This window comes from Pseudorca crassidens, chromosome 13, assembly GCF_039906515.1.
Source record: "Pseudorca crassidens isolate mPseCra1 chromosome 13, mPseCra1.hap1, whole genome shotgun sequence".
NCBI classification, from domain to species: Eukaryota; Metazoa; Chordata; class Mammalia; order Artiodactyla; family Delphinidae; genus Pseudorca; species Pseudorca crassidens.
The window spans coordinates 87,134,096-87,158,455 of record NC_090308.1 but is presented as its reverse complement, the minus strand read 5'-3'; the positions used below and the strand labels follow the sequence as shown (position 1 = coordinate 87,158,455).

Here is a 24,360-nt window from a genome sequence, read left to right as displayed (position 1 = left end):
CACTTGCTTGTCTCTTGAATTTCTTTCCAGTGTTCCCCATTGATGGAACCACATAGGAAGCAAGAAGACAAGAGAGCTTGTATTTTTTTGCTAGGGCTGCCTCAGCAAAATATCACAGACTGGATGGCTTAAACAAATGAAATTTATTGTCTCATGTTTGTACAGGCTAGAAGTCCAAGATCAAGGTGTCAGCAGTGTTGGTTCCTTCTGAGGGCTACGAGAGAAAGATGTGTTCCAAGTCCTTCTCCTTGGCTTGTAGATGACCGCCTTCTCCTCTCTTTATACTGTCTTCCCTCTGTGCATGACTCTTTCTGTGTCCTAATTTCCCTCTTTTATAAGGACTCTGGTCATATGGGATTAAGGCTCACCCTAATGACCTCAGATTAACTTGATCACCTCTTTAAAGACGCTATCTTCAAATAAGGTCACATTCTGAGATACTGGAGATTAGCACTTCAATGCAAACCTTTGGAGACACAATTGAACCCATGACTGAGCCCACTGATATAATCTACAGAGCACCTCATCCTTAAGCGTACCAAGGTGTTCAAGAGTGGGGTGACAAATGCTTACCTATTTGTGTTTGTTTTTCTTCTTCATGTACTATATGCTGTGGTTTTGCAGCCTAACATCACTACTTGGTTTCATTTGTACTCTCCCTTTCATTAAAAGATGAGCAACAGCTTTAGCTAATATCTCAGTAAAATACGTTTAGTACATGTACTTTTAGTACCTTTACTATACCAGTGTGCATTTCACCTGATTTAAGCACTCCATATTTTCCTTCCTGCTTTTGTTAGGTTAAACAATCACACGTTTCTTTTTTAAAAGTATCGTGCTTCTCTGCAGAAATCCTGTCTTTCCTTGTTCCAAAAATAATGAGCTTTTCAAGTTACTTTTTCACAGAGAGTATTTGTTTCAGTCTTTCTGAGAGAGCTTTTCTTCATAGGCGGTGCACAGCCTTGCTGTTTTTTCCCCCACTATTCCACTAGAGCATGGGAGGAAGGATACTTCTCCTATATTCATATGCAATGGAACGTCATCATCCAACAGAAACAAGATGAGAGTGTAGAGTTGGGGGTGAAATGTGTGCATACCATTAGCTTTACTTTAAAGGTATGTTAATGGTCAAAATATTATGCCACAGGGACTTCCCTAGTGGTCCAGTGGTTAAGACTCACTTCCAATGCAGGGGACGCAGGTTTGATCCCTAGTCAGGGAACTAAGATCCCACATGCTGTGCAGCATGTCCAGGAAAAAATAAAGAATAACGTGCACGCAGAATATAATTGTTTTTAAATTATAGCTACAGCATTCCTGAATTGATTTAAACAAAATTGAAATTTTCTTTTTCCCTTTTACTTCTAAGTATGTTTTAAAGGTGTAGAAAACTAAAATTAATGGAGCTCCACTTTTGTTCTTTATAGATGATAAACATAAAAAAAAAATTTCTATAAATTTTCCATTATTTCAAACAAACCCAGGACCTGTGAAGAAATATTTCTGAATTTAGATAACTTAGACCAGATATAGACAGGTTGTCAACTACTTTTTCATAAAAATAAAAAACAATAGTGTGTGTAAATTGCAAAAAACAAATTGTAGTTATATAACTTTAAGGAAAGTGATTTTTTTTTGCTGTTAAATATCCTTAAAAGTGACATGTGCTGAGGATAGAGAAAAAATAAGTACCCCTGAGATGTAATGTTTTTCTTTTAAAAAACACTTTAAAGAGTATGTAGTCACTTTTAAAACACAGACTGGACATGTTATAGTAGAAAAATTTAAGAGATCTGGGTTCTCATCTTGCCCTCGCACTGACTAGCACCATGTGATCTTGAGAAAGTTGCTTACTTTCTATGATTCTCAGCTTTGAAATGTGCAAAATGAGTGTTATGGACTCATAACAAATTCATATGTTGAAGTCCTAACCCTCAGTACTTCAGAATGTGACTGTTTGAAGGTAGGGTTTTTAAAGAGATAAGAAGTTAAAATGAAACAATTAGGTGGGCTCTAATCCCTCATGACTAATGTCTTTATAAGAGGAGGAAATTAGAACACAGACACACAGAGGATATGGTGCAAAGATACAGGGAGATAACAGTCATATACAAGCCAAGTGAGAGGCATCAGAAGAAACCAACCCTGCCAGTATCTTTTAAAAAAATTTTATTGATGTATAGTTCATTCACAACGTTGTGTTAATTTCTGCTCTACAGCAAAGTTATACACAAACACACATATATGTATACATATATGTATATACATTCTTTTTAAAAATTTTTTTTATTATGTTTTATCACAGGATACTGAATATGGTTCCCTGGGCTATACAGTAGGACCTTGTTGTTTATCCATCCTATATATAATAGTTTGCATGTGCTAATCCCAAATGCCCAATCCATCCCTCCCCCACACCCCTCCCCCTTGGCAACCACAGGTCTGCTCTCTATGTCTGTGAGTCTGTTTCTGTTTTGTAGATAGGTTCATTTGTGTCATATTTTAGATTCTGCATTTACATGATACATGGTATTTGTCTTTCTCTTTATGATTTACTTCACTTAGTATGACAATCTCTAGTTGCAGCCATGTTGCTGCAAGTCCTGCCGATATCTTGATCTCAGAATTCCAGCCTCCAGAGCTGTGAGAAAGTAAATTTATGTAATTTAAGTCTCCCAGTCTGTGATGCTTAGTTAGTTATGTATCTGTAAAGCATCCGTCATATGGTGGTTGTTTAATGCTTACTAATAAATATTGTTCTTGCTGCTTGAAGGCTTTTTTGCAGGGCACATCATTTATATTAATTAATTAATTAATTAATTAATTTGCGTTACGCGGGCCTCTCACTGTTGCGACCTCTCCTGTTGCGGAGCACAGGCTCCGGACACACAGGCTCAGTGGCCATGGCTCACGGGCCCAGTCGCTCCGTGGCATGTGGGATCTTCCCGGACCGGGGCACAAACCCGCGTCCCCTGCATCGGCAGGCAGACTCTCAACCACTGCGCCACCAGGGAAGCCCAGGGCACATCATTTATAATTCTTATCTTTATCTTATCTTGAACATGTAGCAGTTCTTTCAGGGTAGAAGAAGAGAAGAGATCAAATTACACTATGTTTCTACAACGTGGGTCATTGTGCCCATGACTTAAAACATATTCAGACGTTTTGGAGTAGCCTTGGAATTGTGCCCTTTTCAAACTGTTTTTTTTCTGTATTTAACCTCTATATCTCCTAGTTCTACATCTAGGAAATGATAGTAAAACTATAATAAAATGTTAATTCATAAACAACAAGGTCCTACTCTATAGCACAGGGAACTATATTCAATATCTAATAACAAACTACATAATGGAAAATAATATGAAAAAGAATATATATATGTATAAAAGAATCACTGTGCTGTATACCTGAAACATTGTAAATCAACTATACTTCAATAAAAAATGAAAGAAACTATAATAAAAGTTAATAATTAAATTGTTCTTAGAGATGAATAAATTTGTATATGTAATAGAATTACGACTTGACACATAATTGGTGTTTAATAAACTGTAACTATGATTACCGTGTTCTCAATTTATTTTTTAACCCTTTTTCAACACTCCCCAAGTTAGAACAGCATCTTCTGGTGCACTCTCTGTCTCTCCCACCATTTCTCACCTGTCTTTGTTTCCTTTGAAGGGTCCAAATATGTGTTTTGTGACACAATTCTCACTGCTACCCCAATGTTCATAGACCACCAGCCGTCCAGATGGTGGTACACTCTGCCTTGGGAAACTATCACCTTGGCTAGGATGGCATTTTCCAAAGTGCATTGCCCTCAGCATTGGTTATTCAAGAGGTTAAAATGCTGAAGAAAAACATTAAAGGGTCCTGTGCCCATGTCTTGAGTTAAGCAAAGAAAGCGACACTTTATTAAATTAGGATCTCAGGAGTCTTAAAATGCACACATACATTTTGAGTGTCAGGGAAGGTATATGTGATGTAACCTTTCCACAATTTAGTTGGTAATAAATTGTTTTTTCATTAATTTTCCCTAAGAGTCTGGATTCTAGACAATAGGATTTGGGTAGTTCTGGCTGAAAGAGGGTAGACTTCCTTAAAACTTCTCCTTTTACTTCTTTCCCAGTCTCTGTTTTTTTGCCTCTTTGCTTTCTTCTATTTTTTGGCTTTAAACAGTTAATTATTTTTACCAAATAATAACCTATTGCCATAACCAAATAACTTACTTTAGTCTACACACTGGATAAGGGTGATGGTGTGTGTTTCAAAATATCACTTATTTAGAAAAAATGGTGGAGGGAGGCAAAACACATAATATATACTAGGTATTAAAAATTAGACCTTACTAAAAATAAAAAAAATGCAAATTAGGGGGAAATGTCAATTTCACTTAATAGATTGGCAAAATTATATCTGATGTTGGTGAGGATTTGGGAGTAAAGTCAACTTCAAATGCAGCTTTTAGGAATATAATAATATATACTCATTACTCTATATCAATTGTGGTATAATGGATCATTTTACTTTTCTTCTTTATGTTTTTTTGAATGTTCCACATTTTCTATAGTGAATATATTTGACTTTGTTTATCAAAAGAAATACCAGTTTGTTTTCACAACTCCTCTAAGCGGAAAACATTGTGAGGATTTCAGGGCTTCTTTTTATAAATCTGCTTATGTAAATTCCTTGATAATATAGTTCCTATAACATGCTTTCCCCAGTACTATTTTAGGACATACAGACAAGACAGAATGGTTTGATGAACATTAATCTACATACAAGAATATGTGAATATTAATCAGGAGAGCCTCCACTTTGAAGTGCAAGAACAATACCCAGAGAAATAGTCTTTGCTGCATATGAGATGAAGTGGAAATAAAAAGTGTATCTTACCTGATAAGCAGTGTATACTTTCGTCCATCATCCACTTTAATAGTAGTGTTAATGCTTTTCAATTTTGCTTCACCAGCACAGAAAAAGTGGTACTACGGGGAAAAAAAATTTTTCCTCAAACAGTTTTTCAGTGTGAAATTAACATCTTATTTTTGTATTGAACATTACAATTTACCAGTAATATTTTATTGTGTTGGAGAGATAAGAAGTCTGAAAATTAAAGTGACAGCTCAAGGTGTGCAACTAATAAGTGCTAGAATTAAAACACATAAATGCATACATATTATATATATATACACATAAACCATACACATGTACACATACATACACGCACGCACACACAAACACACACTTCTGGTTTCTCTTGTATTCTGGGGAGCCTGGTTGAGAAAGGCAGCTTCTTTGGCTAGCTGGGAGTGAGTGTTAATAGGCAATTTTCCTTAGATACTAGTAACTGAGCAATGCAAACACTAATGTATACCATCTAGACAGTGATGTTAACGTCACACAAGGGAAACAAAGGTTATGAAAGTTAATCATTCATCCTAAACTTCCAGAGGATTGAAGGGGACTATGGCCATTTGTGGGATTATTGTTAATTGGACCAACTAAGTTATGGTTTTAAAAGGAGCAAATCATGTCTATAGTAGATATGCTTGGCCAGACACCCCTGGGAATTCCATGAATGGGCTGCAGTGGCCTACATCTTCTCAACAGCATGTTCCTGAAAGTATATCAGTTATATTGTGGCCATTCTTTCACAGAAAGGGCCTTTATAGTCTTTAGCATATCTATTAGAGATCTGTAAGCCACATATAAGTTAAAGAAACACAGTTGCATAGTGTTTCATAACTCCTATGCATCTAGCTACATTAAATTGGTATGTCTATATCTTCCCACATGTAATCCAAAGGTAAACATAATGCTATATATCTTAACTTTTTATATTTGGTCATCTCAAAAAGGTTCCTTTCCTTTATAAAATTATCTACTGAGGGTTCACTTTAAGAACTATGTTAAACAGCACTGAGATTTCCAAAAACAAATATATCTACATGTACTTTACCAGAAAATCAGTTGCATGACCTTTGGCTGTACATTCTTCTCAAGCCATGTGTAACTAAGTAAAAGGCCACATTTGTCTATTGCATTTTTATGCTGTGTCTAGTATGCAATCAAGGTGACCAGATTTAATATTTAATATTTTTGGTAGCATGGATAATAATTTAGCTATTTCTTATGTACATCACTAGGAGATCTATGTTGTTAGTTAAAATAGTTATTTAAGTTTAAATGATAATTTACTGGCCAACAATGTGTGTGTATGGGGGGTGGTAATCTCCTTGTTTTGTACAAATATATCAGAAAATTATTTTTCAGGTACAGCTAAGACTTATTAATTCCTATCTTCAGGGATGTAAAACTTAAACATTTAAAAATATTTAATGGATGATTTTATTAATTGTATTGAATTTTTTCTTTTATTATAAATAGCTCCTTTATGATATATGATATATATAAAACAATAGCTACTGTGATTGTTACTCTGTACCATGGATTTTTAAAGTAATTTATAGGTTTCACCTGATTGCTTTCTTACAAAACAAAAAACAAGAAAAACAAAAATCTGTGAAGTAGGTACTACCCTTTTATTACCTTCTTTATTCAGAGGTGGAAACTGAGGGGGAGTGATCTGCTCCAGTCAGGGAGGCACAGTGATTCATGAAACAGCTAATAAGTGAAGGGACTGACATTTGAGTCCCAACATGGATGTATCTGCTTACCTCCTTGTTATTAGAAAGAGCCAATGAAATAGTTTTAAACATTAATTTTGATACATTTATCTTTGAAACTTAAATTTCCTAAAAAAACATTTGACTAACAATTCTGCATTTCTAGAATTTGAATAGGTCTTAAATTATGATCACTGGAAGAGTTCAACCATAATATGTCTTTTGTGAAAATTGTAATGTAAATACATTCCCCATATGATTATACTTTTAAAATGAATGAGGAAATTGGAGCATAGTCTCGAAAAATCATAGCAGATTAAGGAAAATCTTAAAATCATAAAGATAGGATAGCACTGAAATTTCCTTTAAATCGTTACAATGATGGGTGTGGAAAGAACAGGCATTTTGGACTGACACAACGGAGTAACAATTCCTGATCTACCATCTTTGAAAGAGTTCAAAGAGCATGTGTAATACCGAACATGCTGAGAACCTCCACTGGCCTGTGAGGTCTTTGAGAAAAAGAAATAGAAATACAGAGAGAAATACCTACTCCTCATACTGGATTAATATGTCCCAGGCTTTCTTCTATGAGTTTATATGCCTTTACTTGCTCACCCATTGTATTACACTAACTTCACAATATTTATCCACTTACTAATTTAAACCTCACACCTACATTTACTACCCTCTTTCATGAGTGAGTAAACTCCAGCGCAAACAGCTTAAACTTTGCAAGACCTCAAAACCCCTAAATGGCCGAGATGGTATTCCAACTCTAACATTCTTGCTCTAGAGTCCATGATCTTAATATATTTTCTTAAGTTGGAGCCCAATACGTAATTGCAATCCAATAAATTATAGCAATTATTACAGAGTATCAATATATATGTTTTCTTTGTCATAAAACCTAAAAGAAAGAAATTCTACACCTCTCTTCACCCATTACAATTTTATAATTCCTAAATGTCTTAGTTCAACTAATTTGAATTTATTTTTATCCACTTGAAAGTGAAAGAAATCTCTGTTCTCCATTATTTCATACATATTTTCACCGATAATTCTACAAGTCTCTGGTGTGGTTCACCATGTCTCTGGAGACATCCACTGTGGTGAGAGGGGCTGGCTGGGTTGTGAGCTGAGTTAGGAGTAGAAAAATGTGCTGGACGTGACCAGGGCTCAATATTATGTGTGCTTTATAGTTCCTTATATTTGGTCTCTTCATGTTTTCTGCTTATTATAAGACTAACGGAAATTTCTGGTCTTTGTCGAGGAAAATGTTGTACAGCAGGGATCAGCAAATCTTATCTTAAAGGGTCAGACTGACGTTTGATGGCTCATTATAGTATTCTATTCATTACATAATTCTATTTTCTTGTCCCATTTTCACCTGTTATTATTATCTGTAATCAATTTGAAGCAATATGAGAACAAAGTGTGTTTTATTTACCATTGAATCCTCACAAACTGGCACTGTCACTGGGGATGGATAAATGTTCAATGAATGAGTGAAAAAATGGATGAATGAATAAAGATAATGCTACCACTACTAATCTGCTACATCTGGTTGACATTTGTTTATATCAGACATTTTACTAAATTATGTATATGTGTTATATTACTTAAGAAAGATGAGTATTTAAAGAAAATCAAACTTGTACAACTTGGCTTATTTAAATTAGAAGGTGTACCTCACACTTATATGGAAATTCATATCATATTTAAATAACATCTGAAAGAAATGATAGGCAAAAATACTGTTGTCATGTTTCATATACTAGACTGTGTTGAGTTAATTACCTTATTGCAGTGATGACTTGATGACTTCCTTAATCTGAGTATTTAGAACAGGAATATGAGGTGATTTGATAAGGTAGAATGGTCTTGGGAAAAGAGCATGCATTTTCAATTCATCATTGGCTTCAAAATTTAGCTGTGTAACTTTGGACTTTTAAAGGAAGATTGTTATAAAGACTGGCAAGTTTTAAGTGAGCAGTCTCAAATTTTTGATATCTGAATCTCTTGCACTCTGAAAAATTACTGAGGGCCCCAAAGAGTTTTGTGTAATGGGTTATATCTATCAATATGTATAATACTAAAATTAAAACAGACTTTTAAAACACAAAAACATATAAGTATACATTACACTAGTGATCAGAGGGATGACATCACGTCATGAAGCTTCTGGAAAACTATGTACACTTATGAAAATGAGTACGAAAGAGACAAATAACATCTTAGTGTTATTATAAAGAGAGTGTTCCCCTTAAAGATCCTTTGAAAGAAACCTGGGGTTTCCCAGGGTTTCCCAGATCACGTCTGCCATTAAAGTTATAAAAAATTGCAGCAATTATAATTGAGAAATTGGGAAATATAATTGTGGAAGAAAAGTTGAAAATATAGAGAAAAGAAGAGAATGAAAGCTATTTAAAGCACATACTATTTTGATATATAAATAGTGTACACCGAACAGGAAGAAATTACAAAAAATAGGGCACACAGCCTGGTGATGAGTATAAAAGACATAATTAAGGTTAAATTTTATATTGATAATAACCACTAAAGTGGTGAATCATAACAACTTCATAAAATTTATGTTAAATAAATTTGACTTACCTTTAAAGTACCATTTTCAATAAATAATTGAATAAAAAGTCCATCTCCTGAATCTAAGTCTTGTTTGATGTAGAGCAGGAGTCCATAGGCGTTGGAGGTCTGAAATTCTAGGGAGATGTTATTTTGTGGATTTAAAAACACATTCCGAAATTCTAGATAGGAATCTCCGTAATAACAAACACAACTGATATCTGTGGAGTCAGAAAGAAAATACAGTTTATGTTGGAAGTAAATGTTCAATGGTCGGATATCACATTATAATGTTAGCATAATGTTTTCTGAAATGGCTCTGACCTGACTCTTTTCTACCTATGACGAGCTTGGGCACCTATTTTCTTTGCCATTGTCACAGTGGTTTGACATAATTTATATGTACTGGGGGCATCATGATCAAATTTCATTGGAGGGTAGGGATGTCTAGATCTTCAAGTACTCTTACCTAGATTTTATGTTACAGGTCACCAGAAATAGGAACATTTTCTAAAGACATCCTTATTCACTGTATATATAAGATGTTGGTACAAAATTTTGATTTGTGTCATTGTTAATTTGATTGGTGGTGTTTGAGGGCTGACAAAGAGTATTGGCAAATAAAGGAATTGCCACCTTTTTGTAGCAATGCTATATTATCTCAGCGTCTTAAAAAACATCTCTTTCTCTTTGTTTTACTTTTGCTTTCTGAATGATTATGTTTTAATTAGCCTTATTCTTTCAAGTAAAATAGAGTCATTTTGAGCAAAATACTTTGACAATTTAATTTCTTAAATTTATAAATATATGATTAATGAAACCTAGTTATCTTATTTCTCTAAGTTAATTATATCATTATTAAAAGTTACTTTTCTTTGATAAATACTTGATTGATCCTTGCTGATTGATGATATTCCTGTAACCATGAATTTGAATCTCTCTCCTTTCTGTCCTCCTTCTGTGACACACTTACACATATACAAACTCTCATTTAAAACTTCCAAATTGTTTATTCTTTCACAATTAATATTGATAGAAGAGATTATTCATGAAACAATGTGAGATTTAGTTTACTGCCCATCATAGGATAACACTCTTCATAAAATCTGTATTTTAAAACTTAAACACGGTTTACATTTTATGCAGAGTATTTTTCTTATTTTAAGATTTCAATAAAGCTTTAGAAATACTCATTGTGTAAATTTTCAAACTTGTAAAAAGCTCTAAGGAAATAATCAGCTAAACCTCAAAGAAAAATATTTCCTTTTAAGTAGAAATAAGAAGGTTCAAAATACTGACAGAAAACATTTGTGCTTTGTAGACATAAAAAACATATATATATATTTTTAATCAAGGAATTCATTAGAAAGTTGCTTAAAGATTGAAAATATTAACAATGCTTTCAATTTTGGCTTTTGAGTTGTTTTAGTTGTTATATAGACAAGTATTTTTTCCTTGTAAAATTTTAATGATGATGTTAAAGGCAAAACATTAAATAATTTGAAAAATTTCATCCATTTATTTGAATGAATTGTGAATGGAGACAAATATCTGTTATATTTAAAGTTCAAAATGTAAAAAAGCATAATACATTTTCAGAAAAAGACTAACTTTACAACATGGATGTACTCAACATTGGTGAAATAATGAAAACACTATATATCTTTAAAATGGTTCAGAAAGAAATATATTTTCCAACAGTAGCTAACTCAAAACTTATTTTAATTTCATTATTTTAAGATATGTATTTTTTTGGACTAACTTTTTAAAAATTAAGTGGCTTTGCCATCATGTGATTAGTGCTCTGTAATAAAAGCCCACACATGCACTCAGTTGTAAGCTACATGAGGTCAAGAGCCATATATGTTTGGTTCAGCATTCTACCCCAAGTGCTTGGTTTTCTTAAACATGTAAAAACACTATCTCTTATGGAAAATATAATTAATTTTGTTTAAATGTGGTTGGAAAATTACATTTTCTTATGTTTGAATTTAAAAAAATCAGGAAATATTTTGCATAGAGTATTCAACCATATTTGTAGTGTTTCCTATTCAACACTACATGCATGCATGAATACAGATTTTATTTTACATCTCCCTTAGTGAAAATCTTAATCTATTAAAAAGAGTGGTGGTGCGAATTACAGAATGGTTTTGTGAAGAAAAAATATGTATAGAGACTATATTCAGTAATGATGGGCTATAATTCCATACATTTTTCATTATATAGAACTAAATTACAAGTTCCTGAGTTTTGGTTTTCATTTTTTTCAAATAGAAGAATTGTTATCTGAATTGTATGCCCTCATTTTATAATTATACCTCTGAATGAGGTTATATGCTTTTGGTGTAACTAACCAGAAAGCCCAGTTCAATGTAGCTTCAGCAACAAAGAAATTTAATGGCTTATGTAAAAGAAAGCTCAAGGATAGGACAGGCTTCCAGATGGATGCTTATGTATGTGGAGGCTCAGCTGCGTCCTCATAAAAGAGCTGGATTTCTTCTGTCTCTGTTCTTCTACTCACATGGCAAGCTTTAATCTAAGGCTTGCTTTTCTCCTGATTCTAATATGGTGGCCAGTGGTAGCTTAAGTGACATACCTCTTTATTTGTGCCCCCAGTCATTCAGCTTTCAAAAGAGGAAGGAAGAACTTTCCTAAGTGTAGAATGAACCTCTCCTAGCAGTTGACTGGCTAGAACGAGGTCACACATGGAGCCCTCCACTGGAGATGAGGATGGGGCCAGTTCCCACTCAGACATTGGGGTAGGGTTCACCGCAGATGAAGTTGGTATCCCAGTACTTCCCAGATTCATACTTTGTTTCCTGGTTATTAGCAGATCAAAGACTTGAAGTGCAAATCACATGTCCAAGCCAGAGACCTTAACTTTCATCTCCAACTTCCTGCCTCTGCTTCTCCTTCTGAGACATAGTTCTTACCTTCATTTCTAACCGTGCATATTGAGTATACAAATGAGTCTAGTCACTAAAAAATTTATGTGAAATTTGGTTGATGCTGGGTGGGCAGTTGAAAATTTTGACACAAAACTATTTGAATTTCCAGTGCACAGTAATCCATAGCCAGCTCCAATGCATGAAGATAAAGAAAACTTCAAAGCTTTTTCAGTGAAAAATCAGAAGCCAGTAACCCTGCCTTCCCCCATAGCACAAAGAAGTGTTTTAAATAGATAGAAGAATAATAAAATAAATATATTTTAGAAGAAATGGCAAATATAGCTTCTGAGGCATAAATACATACTTAAATTAGAACAAACAAAATACAACTAATGTGTATAATATTCTTCTTTGATAAGTTATGAACAATTACTCCAACAGCACATTTTCCTTTAATAAAATAAATACATAGAAAAAGTAAGTAATTCTTAGCTGAGTCTTTTTCTTTTGGTTTTATGGTTTAGCATATCACATTTCAAAGAATGGAGTCTTTTTGTGGTTAGTGTACTATATGTAAGATTAAACATGTAAGTTGGAAATTTATGAGAGAATAACTGAATACCAGGCTCTCCTACAATATTAATAGTTTGATAATGACTCTATAAAGACTGGACACTTTAAAAAGGATGTATATTATTTAACCCTATTTCTAGTAGATTACTGTCAACATCAGTATAATCCATGAATAATCACTCAAACTCAAAGAAACATTCATAGCAAACTATGTATTTCTCTCTGGAGTATGTATCACTAACTAAATGTTAAGAAATAATTTGCAACTGAAAATGCAAAATGATCCTTTATTATTTCATGTGTCTTGGAGGTAATATCTAGGAAAAAAATAGTGGACATTTGTGATATGTGGGTGTGTGTGTGCAAATTTTTCTGTTAAATGAAGTTTCAGTTTGAGAAAAGATTATATGTATCACATAAATATAATTCATATAGGAAGGTGTACTTAGTTTGTTAAGAAGCCTGTGTTCAGTCTTGATTCTACCAGTGAGCAGATCACAACCACATATCAGCTGCAGAAATACCATGTGACTTGGCTTTGTTCATTTCCATTTTTTCTAGAAAGAGGAGCTCGGATTTTACCAATACAAAATACTCTCCATGTTTAATACTATATAGTTCCACATTCTCTAAATTGTGTTTAATTCACCTTAAAATCCAAATTTATGTAGTCCATTTAAATTCATCTCAATTAGCTTAATATCTACAAATAAAGCAGGAGAAAGTAAGCAAATTAACCTTCACCCACTGTTTACTATTGTACCAAGTTTGTTAAACACTCTACTCATGCTTTCAAAAGTGCTGATTTTTTTCCTGTCAATTTAAAGATTTATGCCATTTGAAAATGCATTTGTGGGAAGTAAGTATATTTTAAAATAAATTATGAAATATTTGTTCTTGTCATAGATTTCCACAGATTGATTAGTCCATGAACTGTGAGTCAATGACATAATTTATAGAGCAAGTATAATTGTATAGTGCAAAAAAAAATAAGGTATCACAACAAGTACTACTGAAATGCAAAGCCAGAAAGTGTAGTTTAAGATTGGCAGAGATTCCTCCATGCAGCCAAAGGAAATATATAATAAATAGGAGTTACAGAGGCAGATTTAAGAAATGACGTGATTGCAAGAGAAACTGAGAGACAACCAGTCAAACAGTTGAACACATTTTTCTCTGAAAGCAATGAGCAGTCATTGTGAAAGGAAGCACAACACCTATGATCACAATATTTTCCTTTCACTGGCAAATGGAAATAGATTATCAGAGAAAATTCCTTTAATAGTCACCCACAGAATAGGAAGTAAAACACAAATCAAATCATGCCACTTTCCTCTGTAAAAACATTTCGGCCAGTTGTCTATGGTAGGATTGTTTAGTATTGACTCTGTATAGACTCCTTACAGCCCTTTCTTTCTCCTTTGTCGTTTTTTTTTTTTGGGGGGGGGGGTGCATGGGTCTCTCACTGTTTTGGCCTCTCCCATTGTGGAGCACAGGCTCCAGACACGCAGGCTCAGCGGCCATGGCTCACGGGCCCAGCCACTCCATAGCATGTGGGATCTTCCCGGACCAACCACTGCGCCACCAGGGAAGCCCTCTCCTTTGTCTTTTAAGGTGGAATGTCAATTATCCTAGGATAACTTACAGAGCAGGCACACTTCCCATACTCATCTACATTCCCAGTTCTGTCATGCATCTCCTTCCTCTATGTAGGTCTATTTACGGGATCATTATTCTATTCCATTGATCAGACTGTAAACCCCAAACCAATCAAAGATTGACTTAGTTAGTATAGCTTTGGGATGCATCTTGATATCGAGTAATGCAATGCTGCATATTCTCCTTCCTTGGGATTGTGTTACTGACTGTTTGTCCTGTGCCTTTTGATACAAATATTGGAATCAGTAACATGTGCGTCCATCCTTTTAAATTACATAAACACTCTGAATAGAAACTAATTTGAATCCCATTGATTTTATGGAAAAAATTGTAAGTAATTGATATCTTTGTGACACTTTATCCTCCTACACATGGACGTATATATGTCTCCATTTTACTAGAGCTTCTAAAACATTTTTAATACAGTTTTATAACTTTTCTCTATAAAGGTCATGTGCATAATTTCTTAGGTTAACTTCTATAAACCTTCTGAATTTGTTGCTATTTTAAATAGTCCCTTGTAATATTACATATTTAACTCACGTTGGCATATTGAAAAGCAATCGACTGTTTTATATGAAGCAACCTGGTTAAACTCTCCTGTTTTTAACAATACTGTATCATCTGTGAGTAATGACATCTTTCATTTGTTTCTAATTCTTAAACTGTCTTATTAGCTTATTACATTGCTTAGGACCATCAGAGGAAACAATGAGCTGAAATAATTAAAATGAGATTTGACATTTTTGTTTGTTTGTTTTGAAGGAAGGCTTTTAAGCCTTCACCTTTGAGTGTAGTGTTTTGCTCTTCTTTTATAAGTGATACCTTCTAACTCATTAAGGAAGGTCAGAGATACAGAGAACATATTGCTAGTTGCCAGAGGGGATGGGGGTGAGGGTGGGCAAAAATGGGTGAAGGGGGTCAGAGAATAAATCTTAAATGTCCTCATCACAAAAATGAATAAATTAACTATTTGTGAAGTAAAATTCAAATTTTAAGGCAAGACAAGAAAAATTTAAACATAAAATTCTTTCTCTGCCCATTTGGATCTCTTCCCTCCCTTCTGGTGTGCACTGTGCATCTTCATTTTGTGTTAATCAGACCTCCCCAAGGGCAGAAATACCTGCTCAACCATAAAGATCAATTTTCCTTCTTCTGGTACCAGCCAGGTAACTCCTTAGAAGATAACATTTCTTTCTCAGTCCTGTAAGGTGTCATGATGACCCACCACTTGCCTTGTACGTGCAGATACCTTAGGTGAACTTTAGGTATGATGCCAATATATTATTTCCTTTAAAGATAGTGATTGGTGCAGAACAGACTGGTCAGACAACCTGGGGAGACACTGGGCCACACCTAAGGGAAGTTCTTAGCTTAAATACTTATGACCTTATAACATTACTAGCTTTATTACTTGTATCCTGCCTCTTTTACAAGGTTATTGTTTCTTGCATAAACAAGTATGTGACTGAGCCTCTGATAAAATTATTGATGGTTAGGTGACTTGAAACAATTGATCAAATATATAGTCCCATAAAAGCAATGATTGTAGTAGTGTAAATCTAGGTATGGGAGGAAGCACCAAGAGGGAACAATTTCCTGGACTGTAACAGACCAGTAAGACAGGAGGTCGAGAGACTCCTCTTCAGTTACTGTTAACAAGGCCTAGACCAGTAATAGCACGTTGAGTGACTATCAAGAAATCAACACAGACCTGGGATTGAGCATTCCTAGAACTATGGGGCAAATTAGTCATGAAATGCCTCCTAAACTTTTGTTGAAATTAAGACCAAAAGGGAAGGGATTGTAAGATAAAGAATGTTGCCCACCATCCAGTTCTACAAGAATCAAGTCATTAGCCATTGTAGTCACTGACCTACAGTACATCCTGAAAGGAATTCTGGGTGAAGATCAAGACGAGGCACTTTGTGCTGTGGGAAACCTGGCAGAGCTGACCGTAAGATAGTTAAGTATTTCCACGAGAAAATTTTAGGAACTCAGTTTCTTGCCTCTTCCCATACTTAGAAAAGTGTTAAAACCATTAACTAAGATCTCTCTTCCTCAGAAGTAGCAGTGACCTTTTACCAAGATGAGTGCTTGATTGCACATATATACCCCTTTACCAAAGTCACATATATACTAGCCTCGCCCCCTTTACCTTTTCAGAACAGTTCTTAGAGCTCTCTGAGAAGCTGTCACCCAGGTTATAATCTTCAGATTGGCTCAAATAAAATTTTCCATTTCTTCTTACATTGACTACTGATTATTTTTTTGTTGTTGACACTATGTATGGTGATGGATGGTAACTAGATTTGAAAGAGAAGAACAAACCTGACTCCATGTTGGATCTATTCCTTTAGCTCTAACCTTTGTGCTCTGTTGCCTGTGCTTAGTCATGCTGGCTCTGCACCTTTGCAAAGGAATGTTGCCTATAGCATGAAATATACAGGATAGCCCATTCTCAAGGCTCTGACCTTAAAAATATAACACTTTCCCATTCATACAGAGATACAAACAAAAAAGAACAAAAAAATAACAATTGTCTTTTTGGACGCTTACAGTAATATGGTGATCAGAGCTACATGGACAGCTGCAAGAACAAAGGATTCACATCTTCTCTGGGGTCTGGCCTGCACCAAGAAGTCTGCAACAACCAGCCACATCCCCTCCTGTTTTAGTATAAAAGAAGCCTGAATTCTAACTCAGGTAAGATTGCTCTTTGGGACACTAACCCACAATCCTCTTGGTCTGGTGGCTTTCTGAATAAAGTCACTATTCCCTGCCCCAACACCTTGTCTCGGGCTTAATTGGCCCGTTATATGGTGAGCATAATGAGCTTGGATTCAGCAACATATTTATTGTAGTGATCATCCCACAGTGTATACAAATATTGAATTGTTATCTTTTACACCAAAAACTAATATAATGTTATATGTCAATTATACCTCGATACAGGTCATACCTCAGTAGAGTTATAACAACAGTGGAGTTATAAAGAACGTCAGGTGGAAGCTGTGAGGGACACAGAAAAAAGATACCAAGTGTTGTAAAAGGAATTTCCCTTCTATTCTGTAGTTCACTGACATTTTTAGCAGACCTTAATATTAAATTTTATTGGTTTTTCACTTACTGATATGACTATACTGTAAATAACTTTGATATTCTAATATTAAACCCTTATTTTATCCCAGAAATAAATCCCATTTGCTTACAATGTATGTACATATATGGATTTCATTTACAAGAATCCATGCTTAGGATACTTGCACCTATTCTGATGATTGAGATTGCCTTTTAATTTTCATTTTTCCTGGCTCCCTTTCTAACTTTCATACTAAAGTTTTATTTAGCTTTATTAAATAAATTGGGCAATGTGAATTTCCATTTCTAATTTCTGGAGGTTTTTTTTAAATTTACCACGCAAATTCTGTGTCAACCTATAAAATTGTGAATTGTACAACATCCTAAAATAACTACAAAAGATTTAATTTAATGTAATGATTACCCATAAAATTAAGGTGGCCCCTATTATGATCTTGTAATTACAACAGATATAATTTTAGTTAAGAACCCTGGGTTTAATTATACACTTTATCATTTATAATTGTGGGATCTTGGATAAATATTTTAACCTACTTGATCCTCTCAGTTTCTTCATCAATACAATGGCAATAAGAAGGTTGTTCTGTTATAAAATATGTAGAAGTGCTAGACAAAGAATTTGCTCCAGTCTGTATTTGGGAGAGAAACCTCCTACAATGAAACAAAGATCATGCAAAATTTATTTTTAAAATAGTTATTACAAGAATATGCTCTACATTTTTCTGAGGCAGATATTTAGGAAGGTCTGAAGCACATGGTCTGGCTACATTCAGTACATCTAGGTAGAACCCGAAGGATTTCAAGGTGGTGTGTGATGGGGCTGCTGTAAGGTCCAGAAGTACCCTCTTTTCCTGAGTAGCTCACTTGTTTTAAGCTGTTTTATTACCTGTTTACAGGAATAAAATATATGAATAAAGCTAAATTTTTAAATAATGATAATTACTTTGTAAATTTTGTTAATAAGGTAATTCATATCCCATTGTCTTTTCCTCATTACACGCATCATCTAGTTTGAGTCTCACTTCAGTCTGTAAAGTGTGTAAGGACTAGGTTCTTATGAATCCTATGTTTCTATCTGAGAAACAGGCTTAGATAGGGTAATTTGATCAAAGTGATAGATCTTAGAAATGGGCTTCTTTTATCAAAGCTCATGTTCTTTAACACCAGTTTTATTTTGTGTGAACAGGCTGCTAATCAATTTTTGGAAACATACAGTCTTTGGAATTTTTTAACAAAATACAGTACTCATTTTTAAAAAGGTCCAGTGTGGATCCTCGTGTTGAATTCTTATATTCTCTATCATGTACGAGAACAGTGTAATGATGTGTATCATTGAATGTACAAACTGTACCCCACTTTCCAGTGGGCTCCAAAGTGCTTATCATCTAGTTTCCGAGTATGGCTTTTTAAAAAATTATAAATAATCATTGAGCTCTTAGCTAATTTACATAACTATTTGATTACTAAAGGTACTTGAAATTAAGCTATATTTAACCTTTGAGGTGATTCATATAATATCTCCTCCTTCTTCTCTTTCTACTGTTTATTGTTTAAGAAATATTATAGGCTATATAGAGTCTTCCTGGTGGGCTGGAAATTTACCTACCACATAAAACATATGAGGCTTATGAGAAAAATACATTTCCATAGAGAAATGAGTATGTGGCCGTGCTGGGGAGACCTTTGTTACTTTTTTTTAACCCTTCATCTCCTTGACCAACGAGTTTACAGAGAAAATGAAATGAGTAACTCAGGTCTCTTCTGTTGTTCCTGGGCTCTGAGAGCTCCGGAAAGATGCTTATGCAAATTTAGGAGGAACTCATTTTTTCATGCTGAGAAGTCTTTGTATTTAGTTTTTCTTTTGATTCTGACAACCTAAATTTTCCATTTATAAGATTGGTAATGACAAATGAAAAAATATGTTGAAAGAGTAACTTTATCTGTCAATGTGTATCATGATAATAGATTTTAGGGGACCAATCATGGATAAACTTACATAGGTGTGTCACATTGTGTATTCATCAGAAGCCATAAGATTTGGACTATGATGGTTGGGAATAAAGTAGAAATTTAGCAAGTGCTAAAAACTGATTGCTAAAGTGTAATGCTTGTTAATTTGCAGTACAATAAAAATACAAATGCTCCTACAGTACTATCCCCTATGTGATGTAACCAAACACTCTGTCTCAATAATGATGGGGTTGAGGGCAGGCTGCCCCCAAATATGCCACTTTGCCATATTGATTATTTTGAATTAAAGGTACTAAGAAACAACCTGTGCATGAAGGAAACTCTGACACTCCTTTGTCCTCTGAGAGTAGAATATAATCTCACATGTGAAGGGTGTCTTACCAGAGACAAGGAATTCAGGGTAGAGAAGGTTGAAGAAACAAACTTTGTTACTTCTTTAATTTACTACCCCTAGCCTAAATATCTTTTTTTTCCTAAATCTTCCTATATTTATTGTTTCTTTGTCTAAAAGGTACAAAATCTGCCTACCTTGGTCACTTCTTTAGTCTCATATTTTTATGAGCTGCTGTATATACAAAATTAAATTTGATTTTCTCCTGTTATTCTGTCAATTTAATTATTAGACCACCCAAAGCACTGAGAAGGGAAGATGGGAAAGGTTTTCCTCTCCTATAATAACTTATAATTAGTAAAACTTGAAATACGCTTTTCTAATTTTCCAGATATGTTGTTGCTTATTCTGGGCAACATTTCAAAAGTAAAATATTTTCCCTGTGATGATAGTTAATTCTTTACTCATATGTAATTAAATAGAATCATAAATACTTTATATTTACTCACTTAATTTTCTTTTTTCATGTACTTTATTTTACTATCTCTCATGTTATTTCAATAATACCTACAGTCTAATTATCCCCCTTAAGCTGTCGTGGCAATTATCAGCTTTAATTCTTTTCAATGCTCAGACGTTACTGATGGACAAGGGAGAAATAGAGGTGTTAATAGTGATTATCCATATCTCACTTTATTCCTAGCATTCAGTTTTTAATTAAATGTAATTTTCAACTCTTCATCTGCTCTTTCTACATTGTTAGATTTCTGCTATTAACCAGCAGCTGCCCACAGGGAAGAGTACAAAGGAAAAAGAGAATCATGTGTCTCAAAATTGTGGGACCCAGATAATAAGATTAAAATCATGCTATGCACATAAAAATGTACAGATAATATGATTTTATACACACTCACATATGTGTACACATACGAGTACACACAAACACACACGCACACAGAGCAGTCTTTAAGGTGCCCACTGATGGGAGTTGTTCTTGCACGTGGACATTTTCCTGCAGGTGTGACAGGTTAGAGGATTTATTTTGAGAACAGCCACATTTAGGAAACTCTAAGAAGGCCCACTGGCCTTTCATGCGCCTTCTACTGATATGAAAATTCATCATTAATATGTCAAGGCACAAACCACATATATTTGGCATGTTTCCTCACTTATTCGTACTATGTGGCATTTTTAAAAGCCACTTCTAATTCTTTTGGAATGGAGTGTGGAGAAAAAAAAAGAAGAAATGATATATTTTTCATTATGAGAGTCCAAGGAGGAAGGTTTATAAGCCAAAAAAATGATATTGCCAGCATGGAAACAGCAGTCAGAGAGTCAGGATTAGGAAAGAAGAGCAGTGGGGTACCATGCTGGAGTGTATTGATGGAAAGTTGAGGAACACGCACATGCAATACAGTTTGTTTTCTGTAGTCACATTTTTAAAATACTAAGCTTATTTTCTTTATATTCCAGTGACTGTGGAAGTTCTGGTGGGCTAGCAGAAATGCCTTTATATTACTGAAAAAGGATCTAGTCAAGAACAATAACTTTCATGGTAGAACTATTGGATATGAATTCAGAAGACTTGAATGGGGATTCATTACTTCATAGTTGTGCAAATTTGGGGCACTATATGACGTCTTTCACAAGTTTTAGTTTTTCCAGGGCACATATTTTGAGTGTTGACTCTATTTTGATTTCGGAGAAATGATTTGGAACTCATATTACTAAGTAAAAGAACCAAGTTGTCTTTACCTTTATTAAGCAAAACAACTGGATTTTCCTTCCAGAAAATTACTGATATTTTACACCATTTATCTCTACTGCGCCTGTAAGTCAAACATTTTTGAAGTAATTACTTTATTATAATAAGACTTTAAAATGTGTAAACTGTTAGAATGTCTGAAAACTGTAATAATCACTTAATATTTCCATTTTTCCTAGTATTAAAACAACTTGTACTTAATTTTATTGAGGATTAGTTTTATACTGTAACTTAAAATGCCTCCTTTTACTTGTGATGTTGTTAAAGATAGAGATGTGTTAATTTAGAAAAAAATGCAATAAAAATCAGGAAATAAAAGATATGAATTTCCTTGAGAAAATATCTTGTAAAGATTTGAGGCTTCTCGTCATCTGGATGTCGTCATATGTCTCAGTTGGCTCAGTGGGCTGTGCAGGGTAACCTGACACATTAAGGTTAAAAATTAGTCTGATTTCACTCAAGGACTGATGGGTACATCACTACATAGATGGTTTGGTGAAAAATGTATCGGCTCTAAAGCATTTGACTAGTGGGATTTTCACTCCACTCTCACTCACACTCCCAGTTATCTTGTGTGGCTGTTTCCTGAGGCTCCTGAGGATTCTGTGCTATAAATCACCATGCTTCTCTATTTTTCCCACTCCTAATTTTAGTTTCCAAATTCTCAGCTTTGTTTAGTCTGTTTTCAGACAAAACAGCCCTTGTTCATTTGTTTTCCAGCTTGCAAATTTTTATATCTTTTTTCTCCTCTACATTACCTTTGTCTGAGCAATATATCTGTATCTATATATCTATATCTATATCTATCTATCTATCTCACTATTTATGGAATTTCAGGAGGAAGCACAGGTATTTATGTGATTAACTCATCATACTTAACTGGAATGCTAATTGCTAACCTATACTTTCAGTTAGATTTGAATTCTTCTAATATATGTGTATAATATAATAATAGTCATAAATAAGATGGAGGTAAAATGGAAGATGATGTTAGATAAAGAGGAGCAGAGATGACGGGCAGTGCTCAATGACCCTTGTGTTTGCTAAGAATATGGAATGAATATTGATAAACTTTATACACTAAGTATGTATGATAAAATTTTAAAGACCAACATTAAAGGAATTGAAAAAGAGAAAATAACTACAATTTTAGAGGATAAGCTCAATCAAAAGCTCCAGCAATCAGAAAGTAGGCAAAGAAGCAAAGACAAAAGGAACAAACCTGAAAATGCAGGACACAAGTAAGATGATGTAGTATTTCTAAATTTACCTGAAATCACAAGTATAAAAGTGCTGCACTGGACACATCTTTTTGTCATTTACCGTGACAAACTTCAGCACATGAAAAGGCTGTTTTCCAAACTTCTTAACTTTGTGGCAAGAGTACTTTCTCTATGTTTTAGTAGAGCAGCAGAAATGTTGGGAAGAGAGGTGGGTGTGACTAAAGACCCCTCTCTATGTCTAGGGTATGCTATGGGGAAATACCCTACAAAACTAAATAGTTGAGGGGTTTTAAGTAGTAGTTCTAAGATATGAGGAAGTTAATGGAAGCACAAAGAATTAAGCATTGTCAAAACTCTCTGAAAAGAAATTAACATGAAGAAGAGGACTTTCCTTAAAGTTATTTAAAAACTGTAGAAATCACAAACAAGAAAGTATTGACCACTTTTGTCTAAAAAGATCAAGGGAAGCTTTGTGAGTAGGAGTTTCTCTCCTTTCTGGAGCAACTATTTAAAATGATATTGAGAAAATTTTTCATCCTTATGGACAAAATTGAAATTGTTCATAATTAAAAGTCATATGTAAAGATATCAATTGTATGTGGCCCAAAGAAGTAAATGGGAAAAGCAACTTTTTAGTGCTTTTGACAGAACATATAGAAGAATATTTTTGTGAGTTTGGGAAAAGGAAGTATTTATTTTAAAAGACTCAAAAAAAATAAGTCATAAATAAAAAGAGGGATTTTTTGAGGACATTAAATTAAGAACTTTGTTAATCTGAAAACGCTAAAGAAAATAAAAGACAAACAGTAAGAAGACATTTTCAAAACATAAAACTGGCAAGAGGTCAGTATCCAAAGTTAAACACAGACAAACTAAAACTACAATTTAATAAGAAAAAAGCAATTAATACAGTCAAAAAAGGCATAGAAATCTTGGAAAGACTCTTCTCAAAAGAGAAAATATGAACTACCAGTAACACAGGGGAAAATACTAGTTTTTATTAGTATACCAGGATTTCAAATTACTCCAGTGAGATATTTTTTACAACTACTTGGATGGCAAAAATTATACAGTCTGAAAACATGAGGCATTCCCAAAGTTATAAAATAACCAGAGCTATTAGAGAATTTGATTGGGATTATAGGCATAGATGAAATCAACTTGGAAAAGTTAAATGTTTTCACCCTGTATGATGCACACGTCCATCTCTATCCTTATGCCGTAAAGAACTATATTGCTCATACATACTAGGAAAAATGCAATATGCATCAATGTGGAGGATTCTAATAAGCAAAATGTTGATCAAAAAGAGTAAGATCAGAAAGGAAACATACATTATTTTAAAATTTATATAAATTTCAAAACATCCAATAAAACAATGTGTTGCTTAAGGTTTTTTATACATATCTTATTAATATAGTACATATATTGTATTTTTATATTGTTTAGTGGTATGGTATATGATTATAAAGAAAAACTAAAGAATGATAACCAAAAAGAAAGCCACAGAATATGCTGATAATGTTCTACACCTTAAGTTGTGTGGATGGTAGTCACAGTTCTCTCTTTTATCTGTTATTGTTTATTTAGGTAAGATGTAAGTTTTTGTTGTATTTATTCACCATGTAAT

General features: G+C 34.0%; 1 protein-coding gene across 2 annotated transcripts in view; it reads right to left on the bottom strand.

The window, feature by feature from the left end:
* EYS (eyes shut homolog) overlaps positions 1 to 24,360 on the bottom strand; it is a 1,666,475-nt gene that overhangs the window by 693,384 nt on the left and 948,731 nt on the right. For both annotated transcript variants that reach the window (XM_067702876.1, XM_067702877.1), the window contains exons 25-26: positions 9,246 to 9,436; positions 4,897 to 4,988 (exon numbers count right to left, since the gene is read on the bottom strand). In XM_067702876.1, the coding sequence (XP_067558977.1) occupies positions 4,897 to 4,988; positions 9,246 to 9,436 (283 nt within the window). The remainder of the gene's footprint in view (positions 1 to 4,896; positions 4,989 to 9,245; positions 9,437 to 24,360) is intronic.